Below are 17,500 nucleotides of genomic sequence, written 5' to 3'. Positions count from 1 at the left end.
AACGTTTCTTATTTCTTTATTGCCCACAAGGGGCTAAACATAGAGGAGACAAATAAGGACAGACAAAGGGATTAAGTCGATTACATCGACCCCAGTGAGTAACTGGTACTTAATTTTTCGACCCTGAAAGGATGAAAGGCAAAGTTGACCTCGGTGGAATTTGAACTCAGAACGTAACGGCAGACAAAATACCACTAAGCATTTCGCCCAGCGGGCTAACGTTTCTGCCAGCTAGCCACCTTAAATTACCTAAATATTAGTTGTATTATTACTTCAGTTGTTACAGTATTTAAACGAAATGTGACCAATTTTCTAATGATATTTCCCTTATCAAAATTGTGGATGTTTTTCCTTATGTCTTTATATCTATCAACATTTGTTTAGAGACTTGATTTCCTATTTAGTTATTGATGAGATGCCTAACTAAAGTTGCCTAATGCATCAAGCTGTAAATACATACTATGAGTTACACAAATGCACATTTTTAATTACCGGTTTCAAAATTTGGCACAAGGCCTGAAATTTGATGGGAGGGGACTAGTCGATTACATCAACCCCAGTACACAACTGGGACTTAATTTATCGATCCTGAAAGGATGAAAGGCAAAGTCAACCCTTGTGGTATTTGAACGAGAATGTAAAGACAGACGAACATCACTAAACATTTTGCCTGGTGTGCTAACAATTCTGTCAGCTTGCTGCCTTCACCACTCTAAATATTAGTAGCAGTAAGTCATGAACCTATAATTAACATTCATTGCCAAACTTAAATCTTCTGGCAACTGTCACTTAGAGAGGGATGTATGATTAGGTAGACTGACTTACACAAAAAAGATATTTTCAGATGATGTCCACACATATATATATATATATGCATCAATAAAAACTAAAATAAATCCTAAAGAAAAATACATGTATATCAAGAGACTGTAGGATTCAAAAATCAGATGTTTGAATTTAACATAGAATTATTTAAATCTTTCAGCAAAATATTTCAAATAGAAATGATATAATTCATATAGAGGAGACCCAGAATGATATATTTTCAAAATAGAAATAAAAAAATACTTACATCTCGATCAAGAGCAACTTTTAAGACAAGATTTACTATATCATTTGTCTTTACAATTTTCAGATAAGCGTTTGGATCAAAATCGCCATCATTGACCAATGTTATTTCATAGTGTTCATTTACTAGAGCTAAAGTCAATTCTGCTCGATATTTAGGGTTGGAGTCCAACTCTGCAAAATACAAGATATTTATGAAATACATGACAATTCATTCTTTCTTTGATTTCCATTTTTGAATGTCATTAATTCATTTCCATAATATTTTATAAGATATACTTCTTGAAAAAATGGAAGACCCAAAACTTTCCTGATTTAAAAAGAATACAAAACATGACTTTGCAAATTAACCTTTATTTTCTCTTTTGTTACACTTTAACTACTATGGACATGCAATAATTTTATTTTTTCAATTTGATAAATTATGGGTTTATGGATTTATTCCTTTATTTTCTTCACCCTATTTTTATTCTAGAAACAATTCTTTCAGAGCATCCTCCACCATTGCTAATTTGATCACCTAGGTAACAGGAAATATCTACAACCTCAAGAGAACCTCCTGGACATTTGAGAGAATCTAAGTTCCGTGTGCTCTTAGTGCTTTTTGTTTCTGCTAAAGATTCTGTGATACGAGCAAGGTCATCAGCATATAGCAGTTCCCATGAGCACCCCGTCTTGAATTTCTCTGTTATGGTCTGGAGACTATAGTGAATAAGTGCAGGCTAAGAACTGAACCCTGGTGAACCCCTACCTGAACACTGAATTCATCACTGCATTCATGGCCGACTCTAACCTTATTGACTGCACCATTGTACATGGCTTGGACAACACTAACAAGCCACTCCTCTACTCCTAACTTCCTTAGAGACCACCATATAACAGAGTGGGGAACTCCGTCGAAAGCTTTCTCCAGGTTGACGAAGGCTAAGTACAATGTCTTCCTTTTGGCCAAGTGCTTTTCCTGCAACTGTTTCAGTAAGGAGAGGGCATCTGTAGTACTCTTCCCAGGTACAAAACCAAACTGCATTTCATCTAATTTAATTCTATTTCTAACCAATTGAGCTATAACACTCAGTAATTTTCATGACTTGGTCTAGCAGTTAAATAACTCTGTAGTCGTTTCTATCTAAGGCATCACCTTTACCCTTGTATCAACTAAATACAATGCTATTACACCAGTCGTTGGGGATGGTACCTTCCTGAATAACCTGATTAACTGTATGGGTGACTAAGCTGTATCCTATGCCACCGGAAATTTTAATAATCTCGGAAGTGATTCCTGATGATATAGGCGCTTTCCCTGCCTTGCCTTATTATTATGTTGCTACCAACTCTGATGGCTAATATATATATATATATATATAAAATCTTAGGGAATAATAAGCATTCCAGGTTATCAGGACATTTACTATTTTACACTTTACTAATGCAATGTAAACAGTATCATTTATATAATATTATTACAAATTTGGGATTTTACCAATAGAACTGCAACTCCTATTTCAGGATAACCTTATTGTATGGAATACTCATAGAAAGTTATTTTCAATATAATTAAAATATAATAAAATAATATAAGCATTTGAAAAACCTACTATAAAATACAATAAAATTATTTGAAAAAATATATAACTTACCTGTTGGGAAAGAAGGCCTACTTCCATGATAACAATAATTATAATACCAGGAATTTAGAAGATAAAGATTTCTTTAAAAACAACTTTAAATCTGCGTTGATTAAAAATATTTTCTTTCCCCACAGACTAATAACAGATAAGTTATATACATTTTTTTTCATATATTTTTCAAATAATTTTATTGTATTTTATAGTGGGTTTTTTAAATGCTTATATTATTTTATTATTATTGTGTATTCCATACAATAAGGTTATCCTGAAATAGGAGTTGCTGTTCTATTGGTAAAATCCCAAATTTGTAATTATACATACATATATATATATATATATATATATATATATATATATATATATATATATATATATACACATATATATATATATATATATATATATATATATATATATATATATATATATATATATATATACATACACACACACACATATATTTACATACTTTTACTCTCTAATCTGAATGAAAACAATTAGATGGACATCTAAAAACCATTATTTAATATCTTAGCAAATGAATGAAATAACAAAAATCTTTACCTTGTTGTGTTATACTGGCACTTGTTTCAGATGTCTTAATTGTGAAACTATTCTTTCCATTTTTATTATCACCTGAAAGATAAAGTGAAATGTTTCAGCTGCTTTAGTAAATCTCTCTCTCTCTCTCTCTCTCTCTCTCTCTCTCTCTCTCTCTCTCTCTCTCTCTCTCTCTCTCTCACTCTCTCTCTCTCTCTCTCTCTCTCTCTCTCTCTCTATCTATCTATCTATCTATTTTATCTTTATCTTGCTCTCTATACAAGTATATTCAGTAAATATTAACAGAAATTTTTTTTTTTATATAAGGTTTGTCAGTAAAAGTAAAGAATACTTACAAAGATCCGCATTACTGCCTTTGGTAAATAACAAGAGAAGGAAGATCCAAACAAGAGACCAAGGCACTAAATTGCCTACCATTATGATGCCACTGAAGGGCTGAATGGTTCCAAAGCTACAAATATAAAAAAAAAAACGTTAGAATACAGTAAATTGAAGCATTGATATTATTATTGTTGTATTTACTTTTTATCTGCATGTTTGTTGAAATCACTTACTGAGACATATTCAGTGCGTTAAGGCAAGTGAAGGTTAAGAGATATTGAAATATAACTGAAAGCTTCGGGAGGGAACTGGCTAGGGCAGTAATGAAATACTTATATATAATACAACACAAGCATTTAAATTGATAGGGTTTTTCCATGGATGTTGGCAGTACTTGTTAACACAATCTCTTAGATTTCTCTGAGACATGGTTCTCCTGGGATGTTGTCTAGATGTTTCTGACATCCCTTTTCATCACACCTAGCGCACCAACAATAACAGGAACAGTTTTTGCTTTAAGATACCACATTTTTTGTATTTCAATTTCCAGGTCCTTATATCTACTAAGTTTGCCAAATCCCCTTGAACACTCACATCTATTCGTCTACAAGTATTTTCTTTTTCTTCTTCTTTTTCTCATTATTATTATCATCATCATTATTATTATTATTATTATTATTATTATTATTATTATTATTATTATTATTATTATTTTAATTTTTATTATTATTATTATTATTATTATTATTATTATTATTATTATTGTTGTTGTTGTTGTTGTTGTTGTTATTTCTTTTTATTACAGGTATTGTTGGAAACCATGGAGTCTTGCATGCATAATGGGTTTGCTACCTGCAACCTATGGTACCATGCTATCCTTTCTTTTCAGCTATCTAATACTTTGCTGACTATTATTATTATTATTATTATTATTATTAAGGTGGTGAGCTGGCAGAATCATTAGCACACTGGGAAAAATGCTAAGCAATATTTTGCCCATCTTTACATTCTGAGTTAAAAGTCTGTCAAGGTTGACTTTGCCTTTCATCCTTTTGGGCTTGATAAATTAAGTACCAGTGAAACACTGGGATCAACATGATTGACTAGTCCCCTCCCCCAAAATTTCAGGCTTTGTGTCTATAGCAGAAAGGATTATTATTATTATTATTATTATTATTGTTGTTGTTGTTGTTGTTCTCACAGAATCATTAGCATGCCAGGCAAAATGTTTAGCAGGTTTTCATTCGTTTTTATATTCTAAATTGAAATTCCAACAATGTCAACTTTGCATTTCTTCTTTTGGGTACAATAAAATAGGTACCAGTCAAGCACTGCAATCAATGTAATTGACTTCTACCCTTCACTCAAACTTATTGGCCTTGTACCAAAATTTAAAATCATTATTATTGAGTGAGAGAGCAGTGCATGCCATCACAGTGACATTGGGGTAAAATATATGAAGCCCAATATACCCATCATGAATACCTGTCTGATAAGAGTACACCAGGCACATGCATCACAACCATATGTGCATGACATGGTGACCTCATCAAGATAAACAGCGCATGACCTTACAGGTGGGGGTTCAATTAGAATTTTCTTCAGGTTGAGTAACCCATCCCACTCAAAAGTTCCCTGAATAAAGTTTGTTTAAGGATGATAAACAAAACACCTGTGTTTCTAGAGCTGAATTATTCAAACTCCAAAGAATTCCTTTCAACACATGGCTATGATGCTCCCTCAGTACTTCTGCTCATGATCAGAGATGTACATATCATCAGCCACTAAGGGACATGCTCAACTGGTTAAGGTCAAACAACTGACAAGTAAATTTGTGGTACTGAGCAGAATATTTGCTGTAGCCCATCTTTTATGTCAAGACAAGACAACATACATGATAACACTCCCAATCAGTTAAGATAAGAAGCCATGAGAGCCACTGCCTGGTACTGCATCATCCTCATCATTATTATTATTGAGTGAGAGAGCAGTGCATGCCATCAAAGTGACATTGGGGTACAAATGTACGAAACCCAATATACCTATCATGAATACCAGTCTGATTAGGGCACACCAGGCACATGCATCACAACCATATGTGCACGACATGGTGATTTTATATCAAGATAAACAGCACATGACCTTGAAGGTAGGGTCCAGTTAGAATTTTCTTCAGGTCGAGTGGCCCATCCTGCTCAAAAGATCCCTGAATAAGGTTTGTTTAAGGATGATGAACAAAACACCTGTGTTTCCAGAGGTGAATTATTCAAACTCCAAAGAATTCCTTTTAGCACATGGCTATGATGTTACCCCAGGCTATTATGCTCCCCCATTATTGTTATTATTGTTATTATTATTATTATTATTATTATTATTATTATTATTATTATTATTTACTTTTAATCTGCATGCTTGTCACAATCACTCACTGAGACACACCTAGTGTCCTAGGGCGAGTGAAGGATAAGAGATGTTACAGTATGACTGAAATCTTGGGCAGGAGAAGTGACTAGGGCAGTAGTGAAATATCTTCATGTAATACAGCACAAACATTTAAATTGATGGAGTTTTTCTAAGGATGTGGGCAGTACTTTTCAGCACAATCATTTGGATTTCTCTGAGACATGGTTCTCCTGGGATATTATCTATATGTTTCTGACATCCCTTTCTTATAATACCAAGGGCACCCACAATAATAGGAACAGTTCTCGCTTTAAGATGCCTCATCTTTTGTATTTCTATTTCCAGGTCCTTGTATTTACTTAATTTGTCAAATTCCATTATAGGTATATTCAGGACCACCAAATGGGTAACCTGTCTCCTTTTCGCTTCATTCTATTTCTACCAACACACTGCTCTGAGAGTGAGTTTTATAAATGTAAGTAATCTCGGCTTACCTAGGAAGCAAGATCGATAATTCAATGACCTTAGATCGCTAGGTGTGGATACCACAACCATCAACGAGACCAAGATTTCCGACACACGTCTTACCACCCAAATTTTGGTGAGTTTGAGATCTTCGCATCTTTTATTCGATCCGGAATGGGAGATGAAAGCCAATTTGACTTTCATCTCTCTGAGATCGACAAAATAAAGAACCAGTGAAGTACTGATCGAAATTATAAAATATGAGTCAAATAATATTGAGTCTAAAATGAATAGTACAATGTTGTGTGATATAATAAGCAAAATAAATTAGCAAGAAGAGACGATAGAGAGTTAATCTATCGAGTATGGTTAGGATACCATAGAGTCATCGAAGTGTTAATTGTGGTGCTATTTCTAGCAGATCAAGCAATCCTCTCATTGGATTGTTGCGATAATGATCGACCCCGATCGAGTAGACTTACAAGCGAAAGCTTTTCAGCTAACCTATCGTTTTACAGGTATGCCGGGTTACGCTATCCAATATTTCTGTTTCTTTGCCAGGACGGCAAATTGATTTGAGGGAGATTTAGCTGCTATCTATAACATATCGAACGCCCATATAGAAGTTTCTCTGTTAGCTTGATAGTAGTTGGTGTCGTTGTTTAGGCCCAATCAGCTTTGATCCATCAGATCTTTGATCAAAGATGTTTTGGCTGCGACCATCACAATGATCTAATACCAGTAGAAATGCCCTGTGAAATGCAGATGGGAAAGGGATAATATCTCTCTGAAATAAAAAAATGAGTTTGCCAATGCTAAAATAAAGCATTTTTTTTTTTAACCCGCTAACTGAATTTTAAGCAACAACTCACTAACATTTTTCACCAAATACTAACATTCCTTTCCGGCTTTCGCTTCGTAATTACTATTACCTTTAAAAATCTAATTATTTATTTTCTTCTTTTAGGTTCATAACTCCTGAAAGTATGTATAGTGTATGTTACTATTATAAGTGTAAATTTAATTGTCAATGAGTGACATTTGAATAGTAAAGTATTAATATTGGTTCTATATTTTGGCACAAAAATATTAACATTTCCATGTCGTTCCTATCACTTTACTGTTAATAACACAGACATTATCCTTTAGAAATTGTGAGTACTTTACACTCACCTGAATGCATTGTGCCTCCTTTTAATCCAATTACATTTTTTGGCCGAACAGAACTACGCACAGAAGCTCAAAAAAGCATTTATTTTCAGAGCTAATATTTGTTTCGTGAAAAGAAAGCATTAACTCGTTGCTATTTTACTTTGATAAATATGCAGATCAAAAGTTTAAAATTAACATTGAAGGGCGATTGTCACAAATTGAAAGGCAACGTCAAAAATATAACTCTTTTCCTAAGAAACACAAATTTTACTTCATTATCGTCTCACATATAAATAACATTTAGGGATGGTTCATGTAATAAGCACTGTAGCGCAAGCCGTAAACTTTATCCGAGCCAAAGGGTTAAATCACCGCCAATTTCAGCCTTTGCTGCAGGAAATGCATTCAGGAGGTGCGGTGGCTCAGTCGGAGAAAGGTCCTCAACATAGTTTTTGAGCTGGCTGAGGAGATATGTCAGTTCATGGACAGTAAAGGAAAAGAATCCAAAGTTCTACGGGATGAAAAGTGGAAATTCGAGTTGGCGTTACTGGCTGACATAACTGCGCATCTCGGTGTTTTAAACGTCCAGCTCCAGGGACATGCTTAACTGATTAAGGTCAAGCAACTGACAAGTAAATCTGTGGTATTAAGCAGAATGTTTGCTGTAGCCCATCTTTTATACCAAGACAAGACAATGTACAGGATAACACTTCCAATCAGTTAAGATCAAAACCACGAGAGTTACTGTCTGGTACTGCATCAGGGCATTATTATTATTATTATTATTATTATTATTATTATTATTATTATTATTATTATTATTATTATTTACGCAACATTTCTTTGTTCTGCATTTTGCAACCTTACTTCTCTAACACCTTTTTTCTTGTAGCCGTTGCTGTGCCGAGCAAATAAACGTTATGTAGAATCAGAGAATTTATTTCGATATCCGATACTTTCAATCAACCATTTAAGCTTTTTTGCATCTATTCTTAAGATTCTTATTTCAACTGAAATAATAGTATTTTAGGAAAGTGGGTTATACATCATTAGATGTACACCTAACTTTCCTATATTAAATTAGAAGTGAACTGAACGCAGAAACTCCAAACTGATCAACAACAACAAATATTTATTTATGGAGGTAAATAGGCATGGTTGCTGAGACGGCGGAATGTTGGAACGAGCTGTCCCCAAAAGTTGGAATGCTGGAGAGACAACTTGGTTCAACCACACTCAATGAGAGCTTGTTCAGACGTCTTGCTTGGTCGCTGTCTGGCGTGGTAAAGAGAGAGAATAGAAGCGGGAACGCTTGGATGTTGAAATCCACGCATGCTTGGATAAGGATGCAGCAATGGCGACTATGCCTTTTTGGCGCCAATATGACGTCACTACAGTATCTTTATGACAATTGCTGATTCTTTTAAGTTCGTATTTTAGGTCGTGGTATTTTCTATTCTCTCACGTTCTTTTTCTACTATTCTTTTATCAAACGGGTAAACAACGTTGATTAAGTAACACACTCTTTCCTATTTAAAGAATAAGACCATATCTGGACGAGAATGTTTTATTTGCTTATCCGTTTGCAGTTTAATATCCCTCAATACATTTACATGGTCATTTTAAGGATGAGCTCAGTTTTATGACCAACGCATTTTGCCACTTGGAAATCTTTTAAGCATTTGGAGTTTCAGCAATATTGTATACTCGTCTCTTCACCAACCATTTTTCTTTCAGCTTCTCAGGAAAATTATTTGCAATACTGGCATTTTTACCAGTCGTTTTTATATTATGCAACATCAAATGCTTCACAAACCTTTTAAACCAACTTTTACTAGCCAGATTTTATTATTATTATTATTATAAGTTTCACCTTCATTTTTACGCAAATCGTCGTTCAAACATTTAGCTATTTTTTAAATTATCATCGTACTCATCGGTATACTACGTCGAGTCAGATCCTTGATCGAATCAGATCCTTGATCGAGTCAGATCCTTGATCGAGTCAGATCCTTGATCGAGTCAGATCCTTGATCGAGTCAGATCCTTGATCGAGTCAGAACCTTGATCGAGTCAGATCCTTGATCGAGTCAAATCCTTGATCGAGTCAGATCCTTGATCGAGTCAGAACCTTGATCGAGTCAGATCCTTGAATGAGTTATTCAAGAGCCATTACATTTTAAGCATCACATTAGATTTATGAAAACATAAGGTCCTATCATTTAATGGAATAACTTCTTGAACACTTAATTTTCTCTATCTTGTCATGTATTGTTCTTACTGTAAACGTTGCAAGTTTTAATATTTAGGCAATATGACTGATTATTTCCTCCTGCGTTAAACCTTTTCACAATATTAAGTGTAATATCCATTGTTATCTTATTACGGTTCTGCTTTGTACTATGTCTTTCAGTATCACTTGACATCTTGAATTGAAGATAAATTCAACAGCAGCGGCGGCAAATATGTAGCAAAAAGAAAAAAAGATAACACCAGTAAAGAATTATTTATGCGAGCAAAATATTGTCCGCTTATCCCAATTGGTGTAAGTATAGAAATGAGAAGGCAAAAAAAAAAAGGCAGAAGAGTGAGAAAGTACTCTATGATTATAGATGATTAGTTCGATTTGACCCCACAGCTTTAAAAGGTGTAGCTCAATATTATCATGTTTTTTTTTTTGAGAATTTAACGATTCTACCAGTTTAAAATCTCTATTTTCCCTACAAATCCAAGCTAATCTTCATGTACATGCAATATTATTATCTGAGCGTGTTTAATGTATCTAATTTGTAGGGACAGCCAGGCCCGTGTAAAGTTGGTGGTTGATCCCTCAAGATGTAAAACCTATTCCAGCTGGTAATGATCCCAGACCAGATATCAAATGTAGACTCGATATGAAACTGGTCGAGTATTTCAGTAATTAGTGCTAGATGCGTATGATTTGTGTACGGGTTACGAATATATGCACTACATACATATATGTGTGTGTATGTGTATGCATTTGTGTACATATATTTACATATATATATATATGTGTGTGTTTGTGTGTGTGTGTGTAAATATATGTACACATACATATACATGCGTTTATATATGTATGTGTGTGTGTGTGTGTGCGTGCGCACGCGATGTGAGGGCGGTGATTAGTGCACATAATGTACTTACAAGTAACACAATAGAACAGAAAGAACCAAAAATGGATTTACAAAAACAATAAAAAATGTTATTCTTTACCAAACGCTGTCCATTATCTCCAACAGAAACGTAAGCCCCCACAAGATTTGACCCCTCCCCTCAGAATCGCAGGCCAATGCCAATTTCATCCCTACCAGATACCTCTATTCTGTCCTGGGGGCAGCCATAACGTAGAATGCGTGCAACGTCCAGGAACTCTACATGTTTTTAATGTGGGAAAAAGCATCACATCTTGTGTAAGTCTTCTATGGATTTTTTTATGCACAGCTATATTTCTGAGGTTTTACCTTCGCAGCCAGAGTTTTTTTTTTTTTGTCATGTAACAAAAAAATGGAGGAAAAGTAGTGCTCATCACCCTTTTTTCAAAGTTCCCGAACCTAAAAGAGAGGAAGCCATCCTCAAACAGAGGAGATGGCTCAAATGTTTGCAACAAATTGCACTTCACTAAATGCATACAGGGGTCAAGTGTTGACATTAAACGGGCGACAGATTAGGTCTATCACTAAAGAACCGAACTCCCACGGAGATTCCGTTTACTAGATTTCACTCAATGTTTTGGCCGGCCTGTGGCTATGAAAAGAAGACATTTCTCCAAGGTACTGCATAGTGGGATTGAAACCGAAGCTAAATAGTTGCGAAATGATATTCTAAACTCCACAGCTTTATTTGATTAAATAAATATTATCGAAAATTCTGAAAACAATTATATTGACAAATTTTGGCCATTTCTGTGATTAAAAAAGCTTAAAATTTTAAGCGGTGACTAAGTTTTCATCACTTCGAAGCGAAACTGGTATTTTCTTAATTGAAAATATATCCTGGTCTAACAACATGGAGTTCATAAGAAATTATTAATTCATAAGGTAAAGAAAACAAGGCAAGTTGATTCTTGATGAAACTATAGTCAATGATGGAATTTAGGAATTAGAGCATTGCACAACTTCATTTAATGAGATTCTTGTCCGTAGATTTTTAATCACTGGAAATTGAAGAGACTACTTTTCCTAGTTTTGGTTTTTAATGTACGACAACAAGAGTCAAAAGACATTTAAATACATATGTGTGTGTATGTGTGAGTGCATGGGGAACAAACGAAAGAAAGAGGCACTAAACAGATTTAGTAGGAGTTACAAATATTGATTTCCAGTTTTAGCACAAGGCCAACAATTTTGATGCTGTTGGGTAAGTCGATTACATCGACCCCAGTGCTCAACGGGCACTTATTTTATCGACCCTGAAAGAATAAAAGATTTAGTCGACTTCGACGGCGAAATTTGAACTCAGAACATGAAGACGGACGAAATGCCACAAAGCATTCTTCCCGGCGTGCTAACGATTCTTCCACCTCACCGCCCCAAGGAGTTTCACATTTTATTATTTAAAACAGCTGGATTCAGTCCCATGCAACTTAAAGTTTCGTAAGTTTCTTACAGAAACCTAGCTCGTCGGGCTCAGCTCAGTTAACTATATATATATGTAAATGATAGGATTGCTTCAATATTTCAGGGGTAGTCTGAAGTATCTAAGCAACCAGGGGATAGTTAAATCCGAAGGCACTCCTGGAAATTACTTGTGTGGGTACCGTCTTCGTTAGAAGGTATCCACATAATTATATATATATATATATATATATATATATATATATATATATATATAAGGTAACCTTACCTTAAAATATCTTTCATTATTCCTAGATGTCGTAAGTTATATTATCATCTAAAATAACACATCTCTTCTATTTGAGATGTGATTAACTTCCAAAATATAATCTGTCGAGAAGGATTTAAAGCAACATGCTATCTTTGTTCTGTATGCATGTATCTAAATGTTGCTACACATAACAGGATTCCTGTCTTTAATCAATTTTGACATACGGTTATATACACCATTGAGAAACAGGAGTAGATACAAGCTTTTAGCATGCAAAATGGAAGACCTACTTAAAATATGCACGCTAGCATTGTCGTTCATCAACAAAGTCTCAAATTACCTTTTTTAACAGATATAACATTTTTCTGTTTAATAGATGCTTAATTTCGAGAAAATATTTCCCTCTTTTCAATAGGAGTCTCTAAAAACAAACGTTAGATTTCTTTTGGTTTTCTTTCTCCAACAAAGAAACAAAATTCAATCCATTACTAATTTTTCTCGTTCGTCATTCTATATCTCTACCCACCTGAATTATATAAATTGGACCATTTTAGTTACTTCTCTTAGCTCAGGTTTTGTTAATTATATACATTTATGCCTATATGTGTACCATAAAAATATAAGAAATTTCGAAGTAGGTTAACAGAAATTAAATATCATATTTTTATAGGCATAAGATTTAAGAAAATTTTTTAAAAAGAGCAAAAAAAAATTATATTAAAACAAAATGCCTGAATCGATTTTCATATAACCACTCATTTAAGCTGATCATATATACAGTAATTAAACAACTTAAAATAGCAAGATGTCTGATATGCTCAGGCATGTTTGTTGATTTGAAATAAATCAGTTTACAACAAAACTTGACACAAATTTGAACTATCACTGGTGTAATTAAACAGTTATCGACATATCCCACTACCGACTTGTATATATTCATTCACGAGCCAACTATAATAAAAGGTACAAGCTATACAAAAGACGTTCATACACACACATATACATTCGGCTTTCATCTCGCAACATGTCACTAAGCCACGCGCGTTCTAAAGTGCCTATCCTAACCACAAGTAGAACACTAAACTGGTACCTAAAGCAATCGACGAAAGCGTGGTGCAATCATGACATATAACCTTATGTATATATTTTCGCCCTCATAGTCTCCACAAATCTGCATTATTTGGAGTGGCAAAAACCAAAACTAAAATCCGATTAATTAATTTTTAGAAGTTTATATATAATAGGCACTAGAGGAAACATAAAGACCCTCTTCAGTCATGATGGGCCATGGGATTGCACCTAGAAAGTTACTCCCCGAGGCACAAGTCCGGACAAGGTTGTTTATGGAAGACCAAGAATCGCCCATACATGCCAGTCTCACCTCTCCACGCCGCCGATGTTATCCAAGGGAAAGGCAAAGACCGATACAGTTTGGAACCAGTGATGTCGCAACTCATTTTTTATAGATGAGCGAACTGGAGCAACGTAAAATAAATTGTCTTGCTCAAGAACACAACACAGCCGGTCCGGGAATCGTCAAGAACACGACATACATCCCGGTCCGGGAATCGAAATCACTACCTCATGATTCTGAACCATACACCTTCACAGTATAATAGGCACTAGAGTAACAATTCATTTTATTAATCAACAAAGAATTTCTATGGTAGAGGATTCGGCTGGATCAAAAAACCTATTTTGATGCTGACATTAAAACTATTTTCGATTTTCCCGCTTTGAACAAAGACAAATTATGGTTTTATAATCATATTTAGTTTTTCAGAACGTTTGCTCAGATCATTGCTTTGTAATGTGCACGCTTCATGAATGTAAAAATTATATGGAACTGCTGTTAGTGGTAATTTTACGACTATGATACTATGGGGAACAGTGGAGGCGCAATGGCCCAGTGGTTAGGGCAAGCGGACTCGCGGTCATAGGATCGCGGTTTCGATTCCCAGACCGGGCGTTGTGAGTGTTTATTGAGCGAAAACACATGAAGCTCCACGAGACTCCGGCAGGAGATGGTGGCGAACCCTGCTGTACTCTTTCACCACAACTTTCTCTCACTCTTACTTCCTGTTTCTGTTGTGCCTGTAATTCAAAGAGCCAGCCTTGTCACGCTGAATATCCCCGAGAACTATGTTAAGGGGTACACGTGTCTGTGGAGTGCTCAGCTACTTGCACGTTAATTTCACGAGCAGGCTGTTCCGTTGATCGGATCAACTGGAACCCTCGACGTCGTAAGCGACGGAGTGCCCTCATCAACAATGAGGAACTATTACAAAGATTGCCATACAGATGAACGGGATTGCAGTAAACACTACGTCGAATTTTCTCTGTTTGAAGAAGTAAACTACTCAATTGGTTGAATAAAACGAAACAGTTAATTTCTTTTGCACATGATGTAAAGAGAAGTGACGGCTATGTTTAATGTGTTAATGTAATTAGGTTTTTCGCAAACATATATATACATGCGTGTGTGTGTGTGTGTGTGTTTCTGTGTCTACACACACACACACAGAGGAGAAGACACGTGGATGGAGAGTCGCTGAAGAGGTTACAGGATGTGTGACGAAAGATTTCCAGACAATGGACATAAAATAATAATTAACAAGTGAAGAACGACTGTATAGTGTGTGTGTTTATTTGGCGAGCAAAAAATGACGGATTGGCTGTGTGGTAAGTAGCTCGCTTACCAACCACATGGTTCCGGATTCAGTCCCATTGCGTAACACCTTGGGCAAGTGTTGCCTACCATTGCCTTGAGCCGACCAAAATCTTGTGAGTGGATTTGGTAGACGGAAACTGAAAGAAGCCCGTCGTATATATATATATATATATATATATATATATATATGGGAGAATATACAAATAATAACAACAGACGAGGACAGGTGGTGTAAATAACAAAAGTATATATTAGTATGACGCTCGGGAATACGGAAAGTCTTTGACGTTTCGAGCTACGCTCTTCAACAGAAAGAATACGGAGACAAGGAGAAAAACACGGAGAAATATATATATATATATATATATACATGTGTATGTGTTTGTTTGTGTTTGTTCCTCCACCATCGCTTGACAACCGATGTTGGTGTGTTTACGTCCCCGTAACTTAGCGATTCGGCAAAGAGACCGATAAGGATAAGTATTAGACTTACAAAGAATAAGTCCTCGGGTAGATTTCTTCGACTGAAGGCGGTGCTCCAGCATGGCCGCAGTCAAGTGACTGAAACAAGTAAAAGAGTAAAATAATATCCCCAAATATAACAGTGTGTGTGTGTGTGTTCTGCTTTCAGTATTTGGCACTGCTTTCCTTCAAACCTTTGAACCCTACCACTAATTCTGTCTCTACTTATTATATCAATCTCTAATGGCTAAGTTAACTCAACATACAGTTTTACGTTGATGTACACAATACTGAATAAATGTCTACCTGGTCCCATGATTTGCTAGAAATTAGCGCCAAATTTCCTCCAGCCCCACCCTTCCCTCTTTAAAAAAAACGTCACATTGGATAATGTTGGTGACATCACCCGAAAAGACAGGATGGCCACAATTAGAATCTAAAAAAACAATCGGTATTTTGTTATAAATGGTGAACAATAAATAAATTCACTAAATTCTCTTTTTTGTTATGACGTTTGTGGATATCTGATGTGTCTAACAATGAACGCACCACACCTAAATATGTCTGTGTACTTGTGCGCGTGTGTGTGTGTGTGTGTGTGTGTGAAGAAGAAAGAAAGAGAGAGAGAGAGAGAGAGAGGAAGACAGGTAGGGACAGTTAACTGAATATTTTTTGTATCCTTTTAACTATATGGCTTTGCACCGAAAACCTTGGATGCCTTCCACATAAAAGAACAAAGTGACATAAACAACGCCATGATTCCCACGAGTAAGTCATACGCATAAATCTTTAGAAAACATAGTTTTGACACCGAGAAAATATGTAGACTTATAGATTGTTTCTGTTCCAGGGTCTAAGAATGTACTTTGTATGAAAGGAGACCTTAAATTTAGATGCTTATTCGAGAAATCCTAGAGCACCCACTTCTTTTCCAACCTACTCATTTCACTTCTCTCTCGCTCTCGCTCTCTCTTTCTCCATTTCTACATGCACACAGAAACACACACACACTCATATACATTAACATACGCACGCACAGGCTAATACACAAACACATATACACATATTAATACAAAGCCATGCGCACGCATGCGCATATTTATATATAGGGATCTTTAGCACTATGCAGTGTCGTCCCGTTTTGGCATTGGTGTAGCTTTCAATGCCAAAAATTGGAACAATTCCTTCCAGGATCTTCCAGATGTATATTACTGCACACCTCTTCCACCTTCTCTCCAGGGAGTAGAGTCTTAGCTGTTTCAACCTTTCCAAGTAGCTGAGCAGTTGCAAAGAGACAATCTCCTTTGTGAATCTTCTCTGGATTGCTTCAAGGTCCGCTGTAAATTTCACACTGTTGGGTGACCATAGCTGGGAGCTGTAATCCAGGCGGCTGAGGACGAATGTCCTCCAGAGGACCATCATAGTTTCCTTATCTCTAGTTCTGAATGTTCTCAGGATCCATTCAGCCAGTCGTCTGCACTTTGTCGCCATCCTGGTAATATACATTTGGAAAGAGGTCTCATCACTCATGTAGATACCCAGGTCCCTCACTGATTTAGGCTCTGGGATTGAAATACTCTGTGGACCAGTGGACCCTGTAAGTTTCATATTCAGTTTTGGTAGCTGATAGCGCAGGGCTTGGAATTTTTCAGCATTAAACTGCATAATATTATCCTCAGCCCATCTGTAAATTGAGTCCAGCTCTTGCTGCAGATGTCCAACATCGCTGGGGTTCTGTATTTTCTGCGAGATTTTCGTATCGTCTGCGTAGCTTGCAAGGGTGACAATCCGGGCACTTGAGTGCTAATCTGAGAGGGCCACTATCAAAAGCACTGGTCCCAAGACAGTGCCCTGTGGAACACCGCTCATTTTTTGTGTTTTCATAGAGGTGGGTCCATTAGCCACTATTGTCTGACCTATCTTT

General features: G+C 35.8%; 1 protein-coding gene across 1 annotated transcript in view; it reads right to left on the bottom strand.

Annotated features, from left to right (window-relative positions):
* The window catches only part of LOC106874390 (uncharacterized), a 390,389-nt gene that overhangs the window by 346,813 nt on the left and 26,076 nt on the right, over positions 1 to 17,500 (bottom strand). The window contains exons 2-4 of the mRNA XM_089352838.1: positions 3,593 to 3,708; positions 3,261 to 3,332; positions 1,073 to 1,242 (exon numbers count right to left, since the gene is read on the bottom strand). Coding sequence (XP_089208964.1) covers positions 1,073 to 1,242; positions 3,261 to 3,332; positions 3,593 to 3,674 — 324 coding nt within the window. The 5' untranslated portion in view covers positions 3,675 to 3,708. The remainder of the gene's footprint in view (positions 1 to 1,072; positions 1,243 to 3,260; positions 3,333 to 3,592; positions 3,709 to 17,500) is intronic.

This window comes from Octopus bimaculoides, chromosome 5, assembly GCF_046866305.1.
Source record: "Octopus bimaculoides isolate indiv1 chromosome 5, ASM4686630v1, whole genome shotgun sequence".
Lineage (NCBI taxonomy): Eukaryota > Metazoa > Mollusca > Cephalopoda > Octopoda > Octopodidae > Octopus > Octopus bimaculoides.
Note: the sequence above shows the minus strand (reverse complement) of the source record. Positions and strands in the feature narration are given on the sequence as shown.